This window comes from Carassius gibelio, chromosome A4 (assembly GCF_023724105.1).
Source record: "Carassius gibelio isolate Cgi1373 ecotype wild population from Czech Republic chromosome A4, carGib1.2-hapl.c, whole genome shotgun sequence".
Lineage (NCBI taxonomy): Eukaryota > Metazoa > Chordata > Actinopteri > Cypriniformes > Cyprinidae > Carassius > Carassius gibelio.
The window spans coordinates 33,937,055-33,960,749 of NC_068374.1; the positions used below are offsets into that span (position 1 = coordinate 33,937,055).

Below are 23,695 nucleotides of genomic sequence, written 5' to 3' on the forward strand. Positions count from 1 at the left end.
AGCATTAGTCTTGGTTAACAGTCATACTGAAAACTGACAGTGCTGGAATGTTCCGTGTGTGTGTGTGTGTGTGTGTGTGTGTGTGTGTGTGTGTGTGTGTGTGTGTGTGTGCTTATAGCTCAAATGGCCGCTGGGTTGCAGAAAAGCATGATTATACACACTTCAACAGCAAGAAACGATTAAACAGTGATGAAATCTCAAGAACCAAATCACGCATGCAACATTCCCATCGGATGAACTGTAAATAATCTAAAACAGATGTACAGAGAGGTAGTTTATGGCACTGAATTAATGTTTTTGAAGAGTAAGGCTTAAAATAGGATATATACTGTAAGCTTACTGCAACTTCTTCAGTAAAGTTCCCTCAGTTTCAGGGGATTTTAAAGGCTTTGGTTGTTTAGTTTGAATGTTCTAGTTTAAATACTAGTTAAAGTCTGTCAGAAACATACATTTAATAGCGAACAGCTTCAAGTCATCCTTCAGTTTGTAAAAATAACCAAATACTGCATTTTTAGTAATGCACTTACAGTGGGAGAAATAAGGTGTTATAATATTCTTTATAATAAGATGCAATAAAATAATATAGAAATATCAGATGGATAAAAAAGTTTCCTTAGGTACTAACTAAATTCAATACTAAAATAAATATAAAAAAATAAAATGAAAACGTTAACTTATTTTAAAACTAATTAATTGTTTAATATTTTTTTAGTTTTAAAATCATGTTTATTATATATTTTCATAATTGTTATAAATAATATGAAATCAAATAAGTACATTTCTAAAATTTTAAAGCTAATGTAGATATTTATAAATACTCGGAATATAATTATTGTTCGTATTTATTTAAACTATATTAAATATTCATGTAAAATGTTATTAGATCAGTTCATATTTTTATGTAAATTTTATAGAACAGTGTTTACTTTAAAGTTTATCAAGGTCCAGTGTGTGTGGTCCACACACACACACACACACACATACACACAAAACACAGAAAGAGAGAGAGAGTGAATAATTTTGACAATCTTAGAACAATGTTTACTTTTAATATATATATATATATATATATATATATATATATATATATATATATATATATATATATATATATATATATATATATATATATATATATATAAACTTTAAAAGTAAACCCTGTTCTATTAAATTAAGTGGCAGGATGATGTTGTCTATTATAGATCTTAACTTGTTTTTAACCTTGAACATTCGTTAATGGTCTGTAAAGGTTTGATTTAACATTGTAACATATCATTAACTATAAGACCATTTTTAAGTGATTATTTTGTCCTAATTGTGCTAATATCATTTGGAAGGTTTAATATTTATTAAAAACGTCTCCATCCTCTTTTCTCTTTATGTAATCCACATTCTGTAGTGATTGATCAGTGATTGTACATCATCACATTCTGCTGACCAAACTGAAACATGAACACTTTCACGTAAGCGTGTAAAAAAAGTGTCTTAGGCAAAAAGCTGCTGGACAAAATGTACATGTGATCAGGTAGGCATCCAGGGCCTGTTTTATACTTTGGTTTGTGTGTCTCTGCCATCACCACAGTGTGTCTTTATCTCACAGTAGCCAGTGAAAGTGGTAAGGATCGCGGGCGTGAGGCACTCCTGTGGTGTTCAAGCTCCAAGCGGCCTCAGATCTATGCTAAGGGAGGCAGGAATCAAGGGAAAAAGCTTCAGGGTCCAGAAACCTGGGCAGTTAAGAGGGAAAAATAATCAGACTCCTTCTGCTGTTGTTGAATCCTGGGGAATCGCCATTACAGTCCATCTGCTGCCGGACACACAGATCATAACTGATGTAACCTACTGTAAAACAAACTGAGATAAAAATTACATTGGAGAAAAAGCAACGTTCATGAGAAAGAGAAAATATACATATTCTTATAGTAAAAGTATATTGTAAAATGCATTTAAGCAATAATTTTAAATTGTTCTTAATTGGCACAACATGCACTTCAGTTCAAAAGATGTTTTGCAAAAGATGTAAATGCAGCGCTCACCAAGGGGGCATTTATTTGATAAAAAAAAAACAGTAAAAACAGTAAAATTGTGAAATATTTTTATGATTTCAAATAACTGTTTTATATTTGAATATATTGTAAACTGTAATTTATTACTGTGATCGAAGCTGAATTTCCAGCATCATTACACCGGTTTTCAGTGTCACATGATCTTCAGAAATCATTCTTATATACTGATTTGCTGCTCTAGAAAATAGTTTTTTTAATTAAATATTTTGATCAATTTAATGCATCCTTGCTGAAGAAACATTCATTTTTTTTTGCTTTACAAATATTTTTTTTTTAAATTAAAATGACTGTCTCCATACTTTTGAACAGTAGTGTATGAAATATAGATTATACTGAACAAAAAGCAACTCCATACCTGGTTACCTGTATGTTAACAGGGTCCGGTGTGTTTAGTTCTTGGTAGCGCTGTGGCACTGAGGCAGGAGGAGGCTGCTGACTATCTAGAAGAGACTGACAGATTAGTTCTCACACAACTAGACGGCAGAATAGAGCAGTGAGACAAGAGCAGCACAGACTATTAATGTTTTTTTTTTCTGTGATGCAAAGCTGAATTTTCAGCATCTTTACTCTCGTCTTCAGTGTCACACGATCCTTCAGAAATCATATTCATATTTTTGCATTTAGTCATTTAGCAGACGCTTTTATTCAAAGCGACTTACAAATGAGGACAGTGGAAGCAATCAAAAACAACAAAAGAGCAATGATATATAAGTGCTATAACAAGTCTCAGTTAGCTTAAAGGGTTAGTTCACCCAATAATCAAAATTATTTCATTAATAACTTACCCTCATGTCGTTCCAAACCATTGAGACCTCCGTTTATCTTCAGAACACAGTTTAAGATATTTTAGATTTAGTCCGAGAGCTCTCAGTCCCTCCATTGAAGCTGTGTGTACGGTCTACTGTCCATGTCCAGAAAGATAAGAAAAACATCATCAAAGTAGTCCATGTGACATCAGAGGGTCCGTTAGAATATTTTGAAGCATCGAAAATACATTTTGGTCCAAAAATAGCAAAAACTACGACTTTATTCATCATTGTCTTTTCTTCCGTGTCTGTTGTGAGAGAGAGTTCAAATCAAAGCAGTTTGTGATATCCGGTTCGCGAACGAATCATTCGATGTAACCGGATCTTTTTGAACCAGTTCACCAAATCGAACTGAATCGTTTTAAACGGTTCGCGTCTCCAATACGAGTTAATCCACAAATCACTTTTTTAATGTGGCTGACACTCCCTCTGAGTTCAAACAAACTAATATCCCGGAGTAATTCATGTACTCAAACAGTACACTGACTGAACTGCTGTGAAGAGAGAACTGAATATGAACACCGAGCCGAGCCAGATAACGAACAACAGACTGACTCGTTCTCGAGTCAAGAACCGTTTCTGTCAGACGCGTCCGATTCGAGAACCCAGGAGCTGATGATACTGCGCATGTGTGATTCAGCGTGAAGCAAACCGACACACAGAGCGTCTGAACCGAACTGATTCTTTTGGTGATTGATTCTGAACTGATTCTGTGCTTGTGTTATGAGCGCGGGTAAACCATAGACAGTAAAAGAAATGGACACAGCGACCCCATTGGAACTCAATTGAGACAAGTGAAGCCCATTTTTAGCGTTTTTTAGCACTTCCGTTTCTGACGCGCAGACTCAAACGAAGCTTGGCGACGTCAGCAACCTGTCTGACAGATGTAAATCTTCTAAGTGGCTGTGCGTGCAAACTGCCATCGTTAATCTTGCAGAGACGGCGAGCTTGAGCGGGGAGTTCTTTGGCGTGACTGAGCAGGAGTAAGTATTATGATTAATTATTTTGTATAGTATTTTAAAATGTAACACCAGTACGCCATATTAAGTTAATTGCCTGCGAACTTCTCCTCCTGCCTGGACGGTGATATCTCTACTGTGCGACAGAGAGTCAAGTGGTTATGACGCAATCGTTAGCCTATTTTTACAAAAACTGTTTCTACGGGGCCATAATGTAACATAGAAGGTAATGGAGCCCTTTATACATTGTCGTGTATCTTTAGAAATAAATAATGGACAAATGGAGTCTTTAAACGCCTCAGATATAAAGTTATTCGCTGTCAAATTGACGCCAAAATGAATGCAAAGTCAATGGGATGCTAACGCAAGTGAAGTTCTGCTACAAGATGGCAGCTCGCGGCCGACTTCAACTTCCGGTCGACTTCCTTGCCGCCTGGGGTAAACTGAAGGCTTGAATCAAGGGCAATCATCGCCAATGACGCCATTATGTCGAGGGCAAAAGAACCAGTGAACCGTATTCTTCAACTGATTTATTGAATCGAACTGCTTTGTTTTGAACTCACTCACAACAGACATGGAAGAGAAGACAATGCTGAATAAAGTCGTAGTTTTTGCTATTTTTGGACCAAAATGTATTTTGGACATCTAACTGACCCTCTGATGTAACATGGACTACTTTTATGATGTTTTTCTTACCTTTCTGGACATGGACAGTATACCGTACACACAGCTTCAATGGAGGGACTGAGAGCTCTCGGACTAAATCTAAAATATCTTAAACTGTGTTACGAAGCTGAACAGAGGTCTCACGGGTTTGGAACGACATGAGGCTGAGTCATTAATGACATAATTTAGATTTTTCGATGAACTAACCCTTGAACCCCAAAATTTAGGACTATAGTCATATGTGATTATTATTAAAAAATTATATTTAATTGGGTCACAGCTTTTACTTACCTCACTATTGCGACATGCATGGTAGCATAATAGAGCGAGTTTCTTCTTTGTCAACCAATATAAACCCGTTTAGACCTGCATGAACCAACTAAAAACTAGCTACCATGATTCAAAACACACCTTAAGTGGGTGCATTTTCCAGTATATTCTTTTAAAATATTAAGACGCTTTGACAACTGATAAAAACAGTCCTGATATAATGAGGACGCAGACGCAGTCAATGCATTTATACCTGTTATTTACAGTATATATGAAGAATATACAACATCACGTTCCAGTTCACAACAGACATATACACTGTTTTCTGTAGGCCGTGTACTGTACACATGCATGTGACAGCAGACAGGGACATGAATAACAGTCTGCCGTCAGTGTTTTGCATTTGTACAAAGTGTCTGTTTACAGTAACACACAGTAGAAAACACATTCATCAATGACTCCAGCTAGTGCAGAGCGTGAAACGTCGTTAACGTCATGAATGAGAGAAAATCAAAGAGAAAGTCATGCGGGGAGCAGGAAGCATTTGACAGGTTCCCTCAAATTGGACGTCGGTCTGATTGAGGTGACAAGACATTGGGTTTTTAGATTTTGGAGCGGTGATGTCATCATGTGCAAACATGTTTGTTTGTTTGTTTGTGTGCATCAGGCCTCAGGTGCAACAGAGAGGAGGTCTCACATGGTTTCTGTCCTGATTTGAGAACAACACTCTTAAAACTGCCTCATGTGATCCAAGATGATTACATAAAGCCCTCTTTATGAACCAAAACAATCATCAGTTTCACCAGTTTATCAGTCCCAGATTTGACTTCAATGCAGCAAAACCAGCATGAAACAGCACAAAATGCCTCATAAAATATAAGCAAGAATAGAGAAAAGATATTCTTTATAACTCCTTATAAAGATTGTCACCTACTTACAGTTGTAATATTAGATCTAGTCACAAACAGAGTGCAAAACTAAAATTTACACCCGATTTCATGCAGTACTGAGGCCTGTGTGAGCAATAATGAATTAAACACTGAACTGGGAGCAGATTTCAGTCTTTCTGCAATAGCGGTGATGTTTCCATTAGAATCAATACAGGGTTTTTTTTTTTTACTCATGATTGACTGAAACTTAAGAAACAAATCCAATAGTACAATGTAATAAATTGTTATTTTATTATAAAAAATAAAAAAAAATGTTTTTGTTTTTTGGAAAAATTGCAGCAATTGCAGAATAAACCATTTATTTCAAAATAAAAATGTGAAATTGTATTTAGTGAAAACCAACAGTTAAAAAAAATGGCATGCAGGGAAATCATGGCACGCTTGGGTTGAGGGTTTGATACCTGTCAAATGCTTCAAGCACTGTGTGATGTGTTGTATGGTGTGGGTCAGATATAGCTCTAAAAGGCCAGTGTGTGGCCCATTCAGTGTCTATGGTGCAGCACACAAGACGTTTAATGGGAGAACACAGGCACCTTTCATGAAATACAGCAACATTTGGACAGAAAAGACGTTTAACAGATTTTTGGGCACATGCACGTCCTTCTCTAAGTGCGTTTTGACACTTCCTGCGCCATTTGGCAGCATGTTATCTGGCTGTGAGTTTTGTAGTATGCTGTTTTGCCAAAATGTGAATGTGTAGGGGGGGGAAACCAACAACAAAAACATCAATGCAACTGATAAAATGACAACAAACGGAAGAACACTGACTAGACAAGAACACGGGAACTGCATCTGTTATACTGTAAATCACTGCTGCAGATCATATGTGCTGTGTTGCAATGTTATTGCCCTCCTTTAGACAGCTGAAAATGAATGATATTCCCTGAGAATTTAATCATCTAGATGCATCACTTCGTCATTGACATACATTCAATGCAGTGTCACTATCGTGTTCCTGTAGCACTGACAATTTAATGAGATCACATATGACCCAATCTTTACCAAAAACTAAAAGTGTCTCCTTTATTTTTATAAACGTGACTCAATAATTTTTGCACATTCACCATTACATGGGCTGGGCCACTTTATAGGGTGTATCCACTGGATAGCTTTGTTTGGAACAGCATACTGCAGTATGCATACTGTACCCAGTATGTACAGTAACTCAAAGAAATGCAGATGTCCTACTACATTTTCCAACTTTTCTTTTTTTTAAGGAATAGTTCACCCAAAAATGAACATTTGATATGTTATTATTGATTGTGGACTCGTATTTTGGCCAGAAGTGACAGTTTAGAGTTAAAATGCCTTAATGATGGATTTGTTTTTTACAAACATGCAGCATTTAGCTGAGTGGAGTAGTGTGTATTACTTGTGGCCTATTGTGATGTTTTTATCCGCTATTTGCTGAGCAAGTGATGCAATGCTACATTTCTCCAAATTGGTTTTGATGAAGACTTCCCGGATGGCCTGAGGGTGAGTAAACTGTCAGCAAAGTAATTTTTCAGTATTATTTGAAAACAGTAGACAGTGTGCACTAGACTAGATGCGGTATACTAGTATTCTATTCCAAACATAGCCATCTCAGAGACTGATACTGCATATAAAATCTCGTTGTTATAAATCAACCATTGACTCTCAGTGTTCAAATCAAGTGACAATCACACATTCACTAACGCTAACAACCCACAACAAAAGCGAAAGCGTAATCTGTTTTAAAGTCCCTCATTGGTGTACTTGAACAGTCCATGTGCACTCAGCTCGGGACAGAGAACACAGTGTCCTGAGAACTGATCAACGGTCTCTTATGAAGAAGGCCAGGCCACTTTTGCTCCATTAAATCCCTGAGTTAAAAAATGAAATCACTCCCCCAAACACAGAAACCAGTGTGTGTCCTCCTCTCTGTGGCACCCGTCAGTAGCGGGGATGCTGGGAGCCGTAGTTTCTGGGATACAGAGGACTGTAAGTGGACGATGGGGGCGTGTAGCGGGACGTAGAATGCTGGAAGTGGCTGGGATGGGGGCGGGATTGGGACGAGCTCCACATGGAGCGGCGACTGGCCAATAGGGGCGAGCGGTAGGATGAGGAAGGGGCGGAGCCTGGGGAATAGTGCGACTGACTTGCATAGCGACGGGCCAGGATGGAGGTATGAGTGGGTAGGTTGGTGTAAGTGTGCGGTTCGACGACATATGCTTGAACGGCCATCGTCCAATGGCGGTACGGCATGTTTGGGGGCGTCCAGGCGGACGATGCGGGAGATGAAGGGGCCTCCAGGGAGGGCGGGCTATTTGGTGCGGACAGGTGGGTGGCTGTAAAGGTGTTTGTGGTGGGCGAGGTGATAGCGGCTGCTGCAGTAAGGACCTCGGTAATTGTCAAAGGGGTGTCGGGAAGGGGCGGGACTGGAGATCCACTTACTTTGGGCGTACTGCTCCGCAGCCGGGACATTTTTCCCACACGGGGCCGGTGCGACTGCTCTTGGTCGAACTCCAGGTCTTCCAGCTTCTGCGTGAGGGCAAGTTTTTGCTGGATGGCCATGCGGAGGAGAGAGTTCAGCGTCTTTTTCTCGTCCTCCGCCGCCGCGAGTTGTCTCTGCATCTCGTCCAGCTGAGACACATACTCATCACACCTGAACGGAAAGAAAGGACAAACTAGTGTTTGAGCTGGATGATTAATTGAAACAAAACCGATAAGGCTGTGGTTTATTTAAATAAATGATCATAATCATTTTTTCAGTGACTCAGTAGAGATATAACGCACATTTGGGAACGCAACATGAGCCAATCATCTTTCCAAAGTTGTAATTAGAAGCACTTATAAACTGCCTGTTTATCAGCTTTACAGTGCTTTCTGTGGTTTACAGCCAAAATAAAAAACTTGATGGTTCAACATAAAATAATAATAATTTTTTATTAAATATAGTTTTTTTTATTTTACAGTAAAATATTGCACTATTAATTTTTTTTTAGAATTTAATAATAATTTAAAGATTTCTTGTTTAATATTTTTATTTAGTGTAGTAGTAGAAATTATTATTATAAAGTCATATTGATATATAACCAAAAAAGTTTTAAATAGATAGAAATAGAAAAAATAATTAGATTTTTCCATGCGGTTTTCAGTCAAAATCATCAAAAGCTAGATGTTGCAACATTTTAACAGTTGAATTGTAAAATAAAATAATTATTATTTTACCTAAACGTTTTTTTTTATTATTATTTTACTGTGAAATATTATTACGGGAATATTTCTAATTTTGTTTCATTTTTTATTTACTACTACTGCTACTACTACTACTAATTATTATTATTATTTTACATAGACATATTACAAATTGATTTTTTTTCTTACGTTTTATTTAGTAGAAGTAGTAGTAATAATAATTATTATTATTAAGATATATTGATATATAACCCCAAAACATCTAAATAATAAAACAAAATCTGAAAAATCACAATTAGTTTTCCCCCCATCATGCATCTCTAATTAGTATGACAAACATCCTCTCAGATGTGCTGTGGACGCTTTGGTGGACTCATTATTCAGTCATCTGATCTGTCCACCTGAATTTGCTCTCAACTGCAAAAATAAACCAAATCTCATTTGGGAAAAACTTGACAGATATTGCTTCGACAGCAGTCTCTAAGCTTATGATGGATGCTGCACCAGTGAACGTTGTAAAGCAATGTTGGAAAAGAAACTAACTTAAATAGAATTTCAGCAGCATGACAGCTGGAAAATAATATTGTTTTTCCAGTATTAAGCTTTGTTTTCCAATGAGTAGCTCTTCAGTGCAACAAAATGCTATTTTTGCACTTTGTATTGTACGCTCTTTCCTAAAATGAACTTCTTTATAAAAAATTATTTGATTTGTTTTGGAGAAATGGTTAATTGAAATGAACTACAAACAAATGTATTTTGTGTATAGTGTATTTCTCACCGTGTGGCGAACATGGCTCTGAGGGAAGAGAAGGTGGCCGCATCTTCTTTCAAGGCCTTTAGCTCATTCCTCAGCTTCATCATGGTCTCCGTCACCATCGTCTTCTCATTTTCGTATTTACTCTTCAGATTGGCCAGAGCCACCTCAGCCGTCTATGAGCATAACAACCAACATTATGTCCAATAATCAACTCGTTCTGTCAACAGTAGGTTAACTAAGCACTATTGCTAAATATAGACCACATCAAGTTGTTTTTTGAAAAGAATGCATTTATATTACATTTTTCTAACTCAAAAACCACAGTTAAGATGGTTGCACATGGGCTATAATAGCATCCCTGCTTAATATGTTCGTTTCCATATGGGATACAGTTACCAATTGCTCTGGTTTAAAGGCCCACTTTAAGAATTAATAATCTAACTTTATTCAGTGAACTTTTCATTCAGCTGAACTCTTGTAGTTGGAGTAACTAAGAACTCCTCTTGTGTGTGTTTGCACATAGTAATGGATGTAGTAATTACTTTGCAGCCCATAGAGAGCAGCACTTTCTCTCTGGTATGGGATCGATAAATCGTTCATGAATCATCTCTGGCCTGGAAGGGTCATACAACATGCTTTATATCACACAGTGGCCAACAAGGATAAAGAAATGATGTGTTGGATACAGTCCCTTTCCATTAATGTTTCATTTAAGCGGCTATACATCAAACTCCTCCGTCGAGGTGCATATTTACAAGATACTGGAGCTTTTGAGAAAGATCTAACCATTAGATTTGCCAATGTTTGCCAGATTAGCGCTATCAAACAAATAAAATATTCTCTGTTTGGTTTAAGGCACTTGTGTTCACAATGTAAGTGAATCAAATCAAACCACAAAAGAAGAGGTGGATGAGCATGATTAAATTGTGGGTGCTTTTAGGGATGACTGAGACCATTTGGGGTGTTCATACCTTATATCAGCCCAAAACTTATAGTTATAAAACTTTATACGCGAGGCTACTGTAAGCTAAAGTTAGCAACTCATGTGAAAACGTATTGTAGAAGTTACAGAGCAACGTTAATGAGAATAAATTGCAAAGTGGACCAGACTTAATGCCCACAGTTAAAAATCTTGGATTGCAAGACTGTATGTGAAACTTAATGACTCGTATGGAAATTTAAGTTTTAAATGCAAAAAAATGCAGAAGCTAATACAGAGCAATGTTAATGAAATATCAGAATGAGCCATAAAGTGGACTTTATGTCGATAGTTAAAAATCTTGGTAAGCAAGACAACTGTAGGTGAAAAATAGCCATTAATGTGCAAGCATAACAGTTTTGCCAAGAAATTTGATGTGAGAATGTTACAAAGTAGACCAGGCTTAATGCTAATGGTTAATAATCTTGGACTACTGTAGGCGAAATATAGTGATCTATAGAGAAACTTAACAGTTACAGAGTGGTCTGAATAAGATGGCTGGAATAAGTAGCAAAGTGGACTAGACTTTATGTAGATAGTTAAAAATCTTGGTATGTAAGACTGCAGTAGGCTAAAGATAGCCTTGGTAACCGGTTTACCAAGAAATTCGACATCAGAATAAGATGCAAAGTGGACCAGGCTTAATGCCGATGGTTAATAATCTTGATACTCAGGGCTACTGTAGGCAAAAGATAGCAACCCATGCAGAAACATAATATTTTTTACTAAAAAACGTAGAAGCTACAAAGTAACTTTAATGAGAAGCCAGGGTCTCAGTCAGTGTAAAGGCTCCCATGGTTGAATACTCCCAGGCCTCATGGCAATCAATAGGATGCAGGGTAATAAACAGAGCTGATTAGCCTACCTGCTTGTTGGCTTTGAGCACAATGCGCAAGGTTGCAATCTGCTCCCTCTTTGTGCTCAGGAGGGACTTGAGCTTGAGAATCTCCTCCAAACAGGCCTCCTTGTCCTTGTCCATCAGCGGGGCGAGTTCATTGGCAGCCGCTCTCTGGCGGGACAGCTGGAGCGAGCGGTCCACCGCCTTCTGCAAGTGCTTGATCTGGTCACGGATGATGGCGTTGAGGTGGTGGATGTTGGTGGGTTCACGCCGGAGGTCGGATCCGGTGACCGACTCTGGTGCTGGGGATGACGATGAAGATGAGGAAGAGGCACTAACCACAGGGGAACCCAGTGGCGTACGGACCGGGCTCTGCTCAGCATTGAGAGGTTCTTTGGATGGTGAGTCCGACGGGCTACGAGACTCGGTGGATGTTGCGGCGTTAATCGCTGCTAAACGGCGTGCGAGGCGCGGGGTCAACAGCACACGGTGATCGTCCTGCCCCTTGTGGCCAGGGGTGGAAATGCGCGTCGGGGTCCGGCCCTGCCGGTAATAGTCCAGCATAACACGGTTGGGTGTCTCATTATTGCACAGGCAGACGTGGTGGTAAAGTTGCGCTAACTCCTCACTGAATGTCGCTAGCTCTTCTTGGGCGGTTCCCAGGATTCCCTGCGTCTCCAAGCCTGTGTTATTGGCGGCCCGCAGCTCGCGTTCCAGATTCACCGCCTTCTCCCGGCTTTCCCTGCATCTGCGCTCCAGCTGTGCCACTTGTGTCTCCAGCTCTCGCAGCTGTACCTTGCCCCGCTCTTCCGCCCGCGCTCTTGCCTCCACGCTCTCATTATATCTATCCTTCACCTCCTTAAGCTCCGCCTTCAGCCCTACCACCTCCGTCACAGCCACCCTGTATTTACATTGCAGCAATTCCAGACTCGGCCCTTCCTGGACGCCAGGGATGCATGTTGTCTCCTCTTCTTCGTCTTCCTCTTCCTCCTTGTTTTCCTTACTGCTGTGCTTGCGACAGAGTTTCCGGAATCGCTCGCCCAAGCGGCTGGCCTTCTCGTGCTGCTCGGTCAGCGCCCCCTGTGTGTGACGGAGCAAAGCCTGTGATTCCTGCAAGCTGTTGAGCAAAGACGCTTTTTCAAGTTCCACCTGCAGCACATAAACAAGGCAACTAATGAGTTTACATGCAAGTTGGTGTATGCAGGTTAGTCCTGATGCTGGTGAAGATGATTGATAAACCATCAGAACCATACAAAACATCAGTGAAATCTTGTAGGTGAGAATAGTCAACCAGCAAGGATTAGATATCACCAAACTGTCCTCAAGTGATTAATCAAAGTGCATTAATGCAATTGTTTTGTAGTACAACTTTTCTCAAATGTTATGTTTAAATGAAGCCATTGGATGAAGCCAGGTTCAAAACTCTTGTTTCATTTTGTTGAAATATTACCATTAGTTCTTAGTGGATGTTTTCAGGCTTAAAAAAATGGCCTTTAAAAATATGCCTTGTAATTAAAATCTACAGCAGTAAAAACATAACATTTAATAAAACAAACACATAAATGTGTATTTTGGATGGTTTCTTGCATTAGTCTAAAAGAAGACAAAATAGCCGAATGCTTTTGCCTGTAATGTCTTGGCTTAATCTAATGCATGCAAAGGAGCATTTAATTGCTCAGGAGACTTAATGTAGATATGCTTAATATAATCAACCCATATGTTTCTCCTAGAATTAATTTAAAAGCAGGCCACACATGGATGGTGCATTTTGCACAGTTAATGCATATTCATTGTTTAACATGGATGCAAAGTTCATATGTATATGATTCAAATGAACTTGCACTAGGAACAGTGATCTCTTGTGAGAGGAAGGATATAAATAAGCCAGTAACATGGCCTATTAGTGTGTATGGTGGTCTCATATTTCATCCCACGACACTGCAGCATCCAGTTGTAAACAGAACAACGCCTAAACCAATGCAGCAGTCGTTTCTCACTATGTAGGATCTTGAGCTTTTAAAAAAAGCTTCAAAATATGTGAATTAAGAGAAAAAAAAACATCCCAAAGATATACTTAAAAGAATCTTAAAGCTTTGCATGCTGATAGAAATGTTTATATATTCATTATATGGGTGTAGCTTACATAAGCTCTGCTCCTTCATCCTCACCTGCTGAAGTTGTTGTCTTAGCTTCAAGATTTCAGGGCCATTGAGCTCACTGAAGAGATCAGGGGTCAAAATTTCAGTCTTTCTCAAACCCGTTGGCCTGAAGTCTCCATTTAGTCGGCTCAAGGCTGAACCCGCCGCACCCTGAAGCAGATGCCCGTTGCACTTGCCCCCGTCCTCGCTGCTGGGCGATGTGGCGGCTGTCGGGGTGGCACTGCCACTAGGTGGCGCTGAGGTCAGGGCGATCAGATGGGCACAGCCTGAGCTGAAACCCCCGTCACACACGGTTAGATGATGTGCTAATTCCTTGCGCAGAGCGTACTTCTGTTCTCGCACGCTTTTCAGAGAATCCAAAGCTTCTTCCAACTGGCTCTCGGAGATGTCCTTCAGGCACAGTGCGTCTTCTAATTGGCTGTTAAGCAAGGCTGTTTCCTCCTTCAGTACTTTGATTTCATGCTTCAAACCTTCATACTCCACCTGAAAGAACAGAGGATAACCATTTGTCTTGATTCTGGAAATATCTGAGACTGTTTCTACCTAACCTGCAACGAACACATATGATGCTTAAATGTCTTTTTAGTTTTGAGAATATATTTGAACATTTACAGTAATATAATTGAGTGTATTTATGCCATCTGTGGCTTAATGGTCAGAAGTTATTTAAATCATTTATAAAATATGTTTAATATAAAATAAAAAATATTCACACTAAGATTTATTAATATGTACTGTATAAATATTTAACTTTTTAGAAGATATTTGAATATCAGTTTAAATATAATTAATTTAAAATATAAATGTAAAGACTTTTAAGGTCGTTGATTTATATAAAATAAATAAAATGTATTATAGTCAATTGGTAAGAAAATATGTATTTAAAAATAAGTATAATATAATTTAACAAAAATATAAGAAAAATAATGAAAAAGTCATAATCAATAAAAATGTAATATTTACATATAAATATAATCATTTATATATTTTTGTATTATATACATATTTAAGTTGATAAGTTAATAAATTAATACAAAAGTTTTTTTTAAGTAATCAATCAATTCACATATGATGTTTATAACTTTAATAATAATACTTTATAATTTAATAATATTTAAAAAATAATATAATTTCAGATGGTTGGGGAAAATTAAGTTGGGGAAACACAACTGAATGAATGTTGCATATGATGGAAGTGATCTAGTTTTGTGTCAGCAAGTTTGTTTTAAAAATGTATTGGGTGATGATATTATTAACTTAGGTCTGAAACCAGAAAGGCCGGAGCAAAGACATTTTTCTGGCCCAGAACTTGCTTTCCTTTAGTGGAAATGTGTCTCACCAGGGGTTAATTGTGAGTGTGTTTACCTGGTTCTGCTTGAGCGTGGACACCAGTTTCTGAAGCGAGATGTTCTCCTCCTCCAATTCGGTGTAGTCTTGCAGTAATCTGGCCTCTCTGAATTTATACTCCTTGATCTCCTCTCTCATCCGGCTTCTCTGCAACTCCAACATCTCATTACTCTGAGAGACACAGAGGGGAAAGACCTATCAAAACCTGCCATGAGGATACATTTATGATGTCAAACCTAGAATTGATTAATGCAGAGAGTGTGTGACCTCTCTCAGCTCCAGTAGGATGGTGCTGAGTCTCTCGTTCTCGGCCTGCGTGCAGGAGGCCTGCGATCTGCTGCTTTTCAGCTCGGCCTGCTGCTCCAACAGGCGTCCCATGTAGTACGCTTCCTTAGTGGCTGACTCCTGGAGCAGCGTCTCCTCGTTGCTCTCCCCATCTTCAGCCACCTTCTTTTGGGTGGTGTACACCTGGCTGAAAGCCTGAGGAAGAGAGAGAAGAAGAAGTGTTATATGATATGCATGCATAAAAAGCATGCAAGAAACACTTCAGCTGCATCCCGATTTTTACTTAAAATCTAGTATATAGTATGTGAGATCAGAATTAATGCATCGCAAATTACAGGACATTTTAAATAGTATGCACTTAAAAAGTTTGGGCTAATAGGCTATTTTCACACAATCACTTGCAATAAAGAGTTTTTCAGTTGTAAAATAATGGGAAGGAATGCATCAGTTTTTCATTTAAGTGAAACCCAATTTTAAGGCAGTGGATTTAGCTAGACGGTAACACAAAAAGCAAAAGCGGTCTGTGATTTATAGGGATAGGCGTATAGATACTGAAGTATCAGTATATCAATATTGATATAAGAATCAATACTAAGGTGTTTTTTTTTACCTGTGATTTTAATGCATTTAATGCATACAATATGCACTCATTTGGATGAGTTTGTTGCTGTTCGTGTGTCTTTTTTATCTAATATTAAAATTGTAGTAGTTCAAAAGCAAAGGTGTAAAGTGCAGGAGACACTGATTCGGTGACCTCACAATACAAGGTGAAGTTCAAGCAACATTGTTCATAATCCGGAAGGCGTGAGAGGAATAGATGACAATGGTGATCTCGCATAAGACACTGAGAAATCAATGCAGCGCTCAACCGAGAAATAGTGTAAAAAATCAATTAGGAGATGCAGAGGAGCTTAGTGCTTCAGGTATGAAATCACAGACTTATGGACAGTGCATTATGGGACAGAACCGATCACAGCGTCCAACAGCATGATGGGAGACAGAATGACCGAATGTCTAGTGTACTGTGTGAGAGTTACTATTACTATCGCTCAAATCAGTTTAACCCACATCTAACTCAAGGTATTAATCATTGAGACCGAATTTTCCCTTGAGAGGGTCTATGAAAACCATGCCAAGATCTTCTTATTGGACAATATTGTGTGACGATAATTCCAGGATATGGGGAAGGCTGTAAAGTTAAGGTAGTTAACTGATAATGACAGTATAATATAGTTTTATCAAGAAAACCTCATGTAATATTAGTTCATGTGTTAGCTCAGACTATATTTAGTCATTTCAGTAACATGGAGTGACTCTTCCCTTGTGTGTTATAATGAGTGACGCACTGGGCCTTTATCACAGGACTCTTATCACGCTTTATTCATCCCACAAATCAGTAACTTGATTTCAGACCTTGTGATGTGGAATAATCACAAATTAAACAGATGAATGTTGATCATGGCAGCGGGTCAGTAATCTGCACCAGGGTTGAAAGGTTTAACACCAGACCAGCTTTGGCTCTTACCAAAAGCATTTATTACATAATAACATGAACTACATCACAGCCATCAGGTCTAATCAAGCACAATATCATGTTCATTTTTCCTTATAAAAGAAATTGACATCTTATTATTTATTATATATTCTGAGGTAAGATTCTCTTCTGCCAACAACAATATTAGATACTATTTTTATATGCAATGATATTTCCGTCTGTCCGCCGTCTGTCTGTCTGTCTGTCCGTCTTTCAGTCCATCTGTCTGTTCGTCTTTCAGTCTGTCTGTCTGTCTGTCCGTCAGTTTGTCTGTCCGTCAGTCCGTCCGTCTTTCAGTCTGTCTGTCTGTCCGTCAGTTTGTCTGTCCGTCAGTCCGTCTGTCCATCTGTCTGTCCGTCAGTTTGTCGGTCTGTCTGTCAGTCCGTCAGTTTGTCCATCTTTCAGTCTGTCCGTCTGTTCGTCAGTCCGTCTGTCCGTCTGTCTGTCCGTCGTCTGCCCGCCTGTCTGTTCGTCTGTCTGTACGTCTTTCAGTCTGTCTGTCTGTCTGTCAGTTTGTCTGTCCGTCAGTCCGTCTGTCCATCTGTCTGTCCGTCAGTTTGTCTGTCCGTCAGTCCGTCTGTCCATCTGTCTGTCCGTCAGTTTGTCGGTCTGTCTGTCAGTCCGTCAGTCCGTCAGTTTGTCCATCTTTCAGTCTGTCCGTCTGTTCGTCAGTTTGTCTGTCCGTCAGTCCGTCTGTCTGTCCGTCGTCTGCCCGCCTGTCTGTCAGTCTGTTTGTCCGTCTTTCATTCTGTCTGTCTGTCTGTCAGTCCATCAGTCTGTCCGTCTTTCAGTCCGTCTTTCTGTCAATCAGTCCGTCTTTCAGTCCCTCTGTCTTTCCGTCTTTCAGTCTGTCTGTCTGTCCGTCAGTTTGTTGGTCTGTCCGTCAGTCCATCAGTACGTTTTTCAGTCTGTCTGACTTTCCGTCAGTTTGTCAGTCTGTCAGTCTGTCTGTCCGTCTGTTCGTCAGTCTGTCTGTCCGTCTGTTCGTCAGTCTGTCAGTCCGTCTGTCTGTCCTTCTGTCCGTCGGTCTGTCCGTCAGTCCGTCTGTCTGTCCGTCAGTCCATCTGTCAGTCCGTCTGTCCGTCTGTCCATCTTTCAGTCCGTCTGTCCGTCTTTCAGTCTGTCCGTTCTAGTTTTAACAGTGTTGGTGGGTTTTTCAGATGTATGCTGGCGCTGTGAGAGGCAGGCAGTAAAATGAGTCTTATAATTTTCTGGAGAGAGCTCCACACAGACACCACGGATCGATATGAAGGCCCGTGGGCCGCAGTGAACCTTTATATGTGACCCACTCTGCAGCAGAGATCAAAGTCAGTTTATTTCTGTACAGGAATCAGATCTCCAACAGAAACACGATGACTCTTAGATGCTTGTTGCTCAATGCTTGTGAGAGACAGATGGTGGAAACCATGCCTCCATGTCTGGAAGGTGTTTTTTAATACAAAATAATTATTAGCATTAATCAGCTACTGACGGCTTTGACATTGCCTGAATTTGTGAAAGTGTGCTTGAGAGTTATATATATTGTCTATATTAACTGGTATATAATTGCATTTCTGCATATGATCAAGAACAGTTTAACATATCATATTTGAGTCAGAGAGAGCCAATAAAATAAGCAGTTATGCTTAACAAAAACTTATCAACAAAAGACTAAATTATATATATTGATGAAAGGAAGTGAAGCCTATTTTTTTTTACTGTTTTATAAAAATAAAAAAGACAGATAGTATTTAAATATATTGTTAAAATGATTTCCACTGTATTACAATAATGACACCGTTGAGCATAAAGAGATTAAATTAATTAAGTTAATATGTTTCTTACAAAGATAATGTTACATTTAAATTGCTAAAAAACGTAATATATAAATTATATATTTAATAATATAAAAATGTTACAAATATAAACATGTATATACATATATTTTAAACATTATGTTTCAATATATAATAGATTGTTTAGCTGTATTGCTTAAATTATTGACATTGAATTACAATAATGACATCTCTTAAAAATAAAGACAATTTACAAAATGTGATTGCATGACAATAATGTCATATATGCTTTGTTTTCTTTATGCAAATGAATTTATAATCTTATTTACTCATGATTTTAGTGTTAAATGTGACCCGGATGTGCAAGATTCACCCAGGCACTTTTTTAATGAAGCCAAGTGCATGACATCACTCATCATGTGAATTATGCAGCAAATGTTTCTCTGTGCATATTATACAACCTGATGTCTGCCCCTAAGTGCCTGGATCTGTCCAATCCATAATTCATGACTCAATGTCTCCAAGCTCTGGCCTGAGCACTTCAGGAACTTGGCATGAAGAGATCCGTCACTGGATAATTTCAAAATATAAAGTGGATGCTTCAAATGTCACAAAGCACCTTTTTGTCTTCATTCAACATTATATCTGTTGTTTCAATATAATGGTTTGCCGAGGTTATTTTAAAAACATATGCTGAAATCTCCTCTTGAGCTGTTTTAAAGCATCTTTGCATGACATGACATGCTTCTCCACCGACTGATGCTTTTTGCTCTGAGCTGCTGCAACTAATGCACCTCTGTATTTTTCATCTGACGCACATTACCAGCCACACATGGTGCACCACCGAGAAAACCAACCCCAGTTTAGAAATGAGTGATTTCCTCATCTGGAAACCACTTCAGCATGCTCTTAAAGCATATTACCACCAATCAGCAATTAGCAAATGCAGTCCAAACATTCATCAACAGTGAATAGGTAAACATTTTAAAATTAATGTGTAAATAGCCCTAATAATAAGCCATTACAGCAATCAGATTAATCATATAATAATCTAAAGATATTCAAATGCAAGAACCCAGTATTTCTCATGAAAATAAAACGAAACTCTCCTTTTTTCCACTTGAATAAAGCACATCCTCAAATATCTCTAGGTGTTATCGCTCTAAATCAGATTCAATCCTCAAAGCCTTTAGAAGACTCTCAGTCGGAGTGAAAAATGATGTACTGAGGATTGAATGTATATCAGAGACGTTACACCAGACTAGATGACATCTGAGTGTGTTTTGCTTGTATTTGGGATATTAAAGGAACAACTGTTGATGCTGTGTTTGATTGGCAGCTTACAAGCCACAACAGACACCGATAATGATGCCAATATTGCAAATGGAGGTAAACCGGCATCAGCCAATAAACTGTCAGCTCTTCTTGTTCATTATGAAAGACTGTGGGAAATGTGATTGTGAGACTCGCTCTGAATGATTCATGTGATCAGAGGAATGCAAGTAAACAACTATAAAGACGTTTTTGAACAAACTCCTGTTCATTATGAAGAGAAATAGTCTGTGCACTAAGAGCAGTATGAATGGCCGTTTGTAATGGGAATTCTTGGGAAGGACACATGAGGCTCCTGGAAGCATCTGAACTCACGAGGTTATGGATTGGCCAAAGAAACAGAAAGGACTCTGGGAAACATGCTTTTGCAAAAAAAAATAAAAAAAAAAAAAAAAAAAAAAAAAATATATATATATATATATATATATTTTTTTTTTTTTTTGCAATATAATAACAAAACATTATTTTATTTTATAATATTACTTTTATTATTTACATTTGTAAGCATATTATTTCCCCAGTCTCAAGTTATAGTAGCAGGCCGATGGGGAGTCTTGAATGTCAGAAATAGATATTTATGAATAATATATCAGCAGATGCCTTCATCATCTGGTATGCCTCAGATTACCATTACTATTTCATACACCGGGAAATACAGATAATTACCAACAAAATGCATATTACAAGAACTTATATGAGCTATGTTCAATAATGACAATAAAAAAAAATCTAACTAGATTTTAATTTACAGGCATCACATGCAGACAAAGATTCTAATATACCTTCACTTGTGTGTGTGTGTGTGTATATATATATATATATATATATATATATATATATATATATATATATATATTATACATACTGTATATAAACATAAGAAATGCTAGAATAAAGAACTATCTAATAAAGTGGATAAAAGGGTTAGAAATATTGATTATAATTTTTTTTTAAACATTCTTACAATACTTATTCTTTCTTTAGTTTGACCTGAATAATAATAAAATATTTTACCTAATAGTTGTGTATTTTTATGATTATATCATGCAATATCGATGGTTTTAATCCCAGTACATCATCATACAGAAGAAAATCGCTAAATGCCAAATTTCTGACCAGTTTCCAGCGCAGAGCTGATCTGTTAGTCAACGATCAATACAGTTCATTGAGATTTAATGGAGAACCGAAGCAGCCAATTAAAGATCTGCTGAGTGTATTAGCAAAGCCTGCAATTCTCCTTTTCAATCACATGTTCTTATTTTCATCTTTATCAGCTCCAACCCAAGAAAAGATAAAAAATCTAAGCAGATGTTTCACTTTGAATCAATGGCTTTGGGTTTCAATGACAGTCTTTATACTCAAGTGCTCATGAAGGACTCTTGAATCAGACGTGTTTCTATGTGACTCTGTCAATCTTATCATCTGTTAGTGTGTTTGCTAGCAGCCGTAGCCGTGAGCTAACCTTCAGCACAGTCCACCGGAGCCAGCAAGAGTAATAAACTCAGACTGTGGGAATATAGACGAGGATGCACTGTGTGATGAAACGCATTAGTCAAGAACATCATTTCCTCTGCAAGTCTTTTGAGACAGCTGCTGAGGATTTAAAAGTAGCTACATCATTAGAGCAAAATTGTGTTGCAAGTAAATAAATGTTGCAAACAAACAGGCTTGAGCAGACACACGATCTTTGACAGCCACAAAACAACATATATTATTCAAGCCACTGAAGATGGAGGATCGCCTTTTCTGTATGATATTTCCTGTCGTACAAGGCCATCGACGCAAAATCAGAGACACTGACTGCTTTATTTCTGCTGATATACCACAACTGCAGTTTCAGTACAGCAGTCTCTAGTGTGTGTGATTTACAGGACATCAGTTACACTTGCTTTGCTTTTCATGTAGTTAAAATATTTTTTGTGACTAGCCATTTTTTCTGCTATAATCTGTTCTGTTCTGCAATTCTTTCTACTGTTTTCTGCACACATATTGGATGTCAATCTATCTTTGACAATATTCCATTCTATTATTCTAATAGTTGCTTTTCAATAACATAATAAGTTGTCAATATTCTTTTCCAAAACACAACATGACATGAACCGATTTGTGATTCTATTTTACTTATTTAGTAAGTTATTTTTATTGGTGTATTTATTTATTTGCAATAGTCTAATTCGTTCTACTCTTTTCAATAATAACATAACTGGATTTTTGACAATATTCTATTCTATTGTTTTCTTTTATTATTTTTAGTATAACAAAATACTGTATATGTTGACATTCTAATTCTAAAACATAAAATTACATTGCAAAAGTCTACCCCTATTCAATAACATAACCAGATTCTTTACAATATTATATACTTTATTATTATTTTAGAAAGCATAACACAGCATAACACACATGCTGTCAATATTCTAATCCAAACATTACATGACATGAACAGGTTTTTGCAATCGTCTATTGTATTCTACTTTTTCTTTTTTTAAATATGCATATTTTGTTTGCAGTAATCTATTATATTGTATTCTTTTATTTCCCATACCATAAAACATCATATTATAAAATATCAGTGATCTATTCCATAACATAACAGGATGTGACCAGAGTTTTGCCAACATTTAATTCTATTGTTTTCTATTTTGTTTATTTCTCCATAACATAATGAAATATATTTGTTGACAATATTCTATTCCATAACAACATGACATGAACGGATTTTTGGAAACACTCTATTCTACTTTGTTGTTTTAAGCTTTTTTTTTTATTATTCTGTTATGTGCTATAACATAGAACCACAACAGGCCCTTGTTTTTAAACGGAGCGTCAGTGCATTGAGAGGAGAGTGAGCTGTACCTCCTGCAGCTGCTCCAGCTCCTGTCTGAGGGTCTCCTGCTCGGCCTCGAGCTCCGCATACTGCTGTTTGAGGCTCTGGTTCTCCTCCAGCACCGCCAGCCCGCACTCCGCCGCCCGGACCTTCTCCCGGTTCGCCTCCGCGAGCTCGCGCTTCAGCCGCTCCACTGACTCCCCGCATCCTCCTCCTCCGCCCCCAGCAGCCATCGGCTCGGCCCGTCCCCTCCACTGCGCTGGATGGACGGATGGATGGAGGCACTTACACCTTATACCCGAGCCAATACAAAGTGAAAGATCCAGTCATATTATTAACAACAGAAGTCGAATTAATTGAAATCCGAACTCATTTCGAGCTGAAAAGGGCCTCGCTTTCTTTCTTTCTTTCTTTCTTCCTCTTCTTTTTCTGCTTGATCATGGGTGTTGGGTCGCCATCATCGCTAGGATGGAGAAAAGTGGTCCAACTCTTCAGCTCTCCTCCTACTGTGACGTCAGCGCATCTTGCTGCAGCCCTTCCCGAAGACCGTGCTCATACATATCAAGTAGCGCCGACGTTGCTTAGTAACTTTCCTAATTAATATTCATAAGAGGCTAGGTCGCCAGCATACTAATGTTCGCCTTTCAGCCTATCAAGTAGGGGAACGCCACATCACGTCATTAATATTCATGAGTTCAGCCTTTGCAGGCAGGATTATATATTTGTTCGCATTTATTTATTATTTACGTCTTACTCATTTGTCATAGCTATTATAGGATATAAACTTATAATCAAAAATAAGTCATATTTCAGTCTGTTTGAGGAATGATGTGCTAAAAATACCACAAGAGGGCAGAAGTGCACTGAATATTGAAAATATTTTCAAAACAATACTGCACATAGCGTATTTTTAACGGATTTGCTCACTTACAGTTCATCATATTTTAGTTTTTTTTTTCTCCACAAAAATCAATTATTCGACATATGCG

The 23,695-nt window shown here is 38.1% G+C and overlaps 1 protein-coding gene and 1 long non-coding RNA gene across 6 annotated transcripts in view; one reads left to right on the top strand and one right to left on the bottom strand.

Annotated features, from left to right (window-relative positions):
* Positions 1 to 1,117: 1,117 nt before the first annotated feature.
* Positions 1,118 to 23,198, bottom strand: LOC127978793 (protein bicaudal D homolog 1-like). 4 transcript variants are annotated; one of them, XM_052583719.1, is made up of 9 exons: positions 22,736 to 23,198; positions 15,221 to 15,433; positions 14,972 to 15,124; positions 13,616 to 14,089; positions 11,475 to 12,596; positions 9,652 to 9,803; positions 8,130 to 8,340; positions 2,419 to 2,503; positions 1,118 to 1,804 (listed from the first exon to the last, which is right to left on the bottom strand). In XM_052583719.1, exons 1-8 carry the CDS (start codon positions 22,937 to 22,939, stop codon positions 2,453 to 2,455), a joined length of 2,580 nt encoding a protein of 859 aa, XP_052439679.1. In that variant the 5' UTR covers positions 22,940 to 23,198; the 3' UTR covers positions 1,118 to 1,804; positions 2,419 to 2,452. The 4 variants fall into 4 exon arrangements, with proteins under 4 accessions (XP_052439679.1, XP_052439673.1, XP_052439664.1 ...); XM_052583713.1 differs by having other exon boundaries at positions 1,118 to 1,839; XM_052583704.1 differs by having other exon boundaries at positions 1,118 to 1,851.
* A 467-nt stretch (positions 23,199 to 23,665) lies between these two features.
* Positions 23,666 to 23,695, top strand: part of LOC127978898 (uncharacterized) — a 71,843-nt gene continuing 71,813 nt past the window's right edge. For both annotated transcript variants that reach the window (XR_008158666.1, XR_008158667.1), the window contains exon 1: positions 23,666 to 23,695. This exon is cut by the window's right edge and continues 184 nt beyond it. This is a non-coding gene — a long non-coding RNA (uncharacterized LOC127978898).

What these genes read in the sequence shown, in the direction of transcription:
- LOC127978793 (XM_052583694.1), bottom strand. Translation starts at nt 22,939, where the DNA reads ATGGCTGCTGGGGGCGGAGGAGGAGGATGCGGGGAGTCAGTGGAGCGG. An exon ending in AGCTGGAGCAGCTGCAGGAG is followed by an intron (nt 15,434 to 22,735) that starts GTACAGCTCACT and finishes TCTCTTCCTCAG; the next exon opens with GCTTTCAGCCAGGTGTACAC. An exon ending in AGAGCCATGTTCGCCACACG is followed by an intron (nt 8,341 to 9,651) that starts GTGAGAAATACA and finishes CTTTCCGTTCAG; the next exon opens with GTGTGATGAGTATGTGTCTC.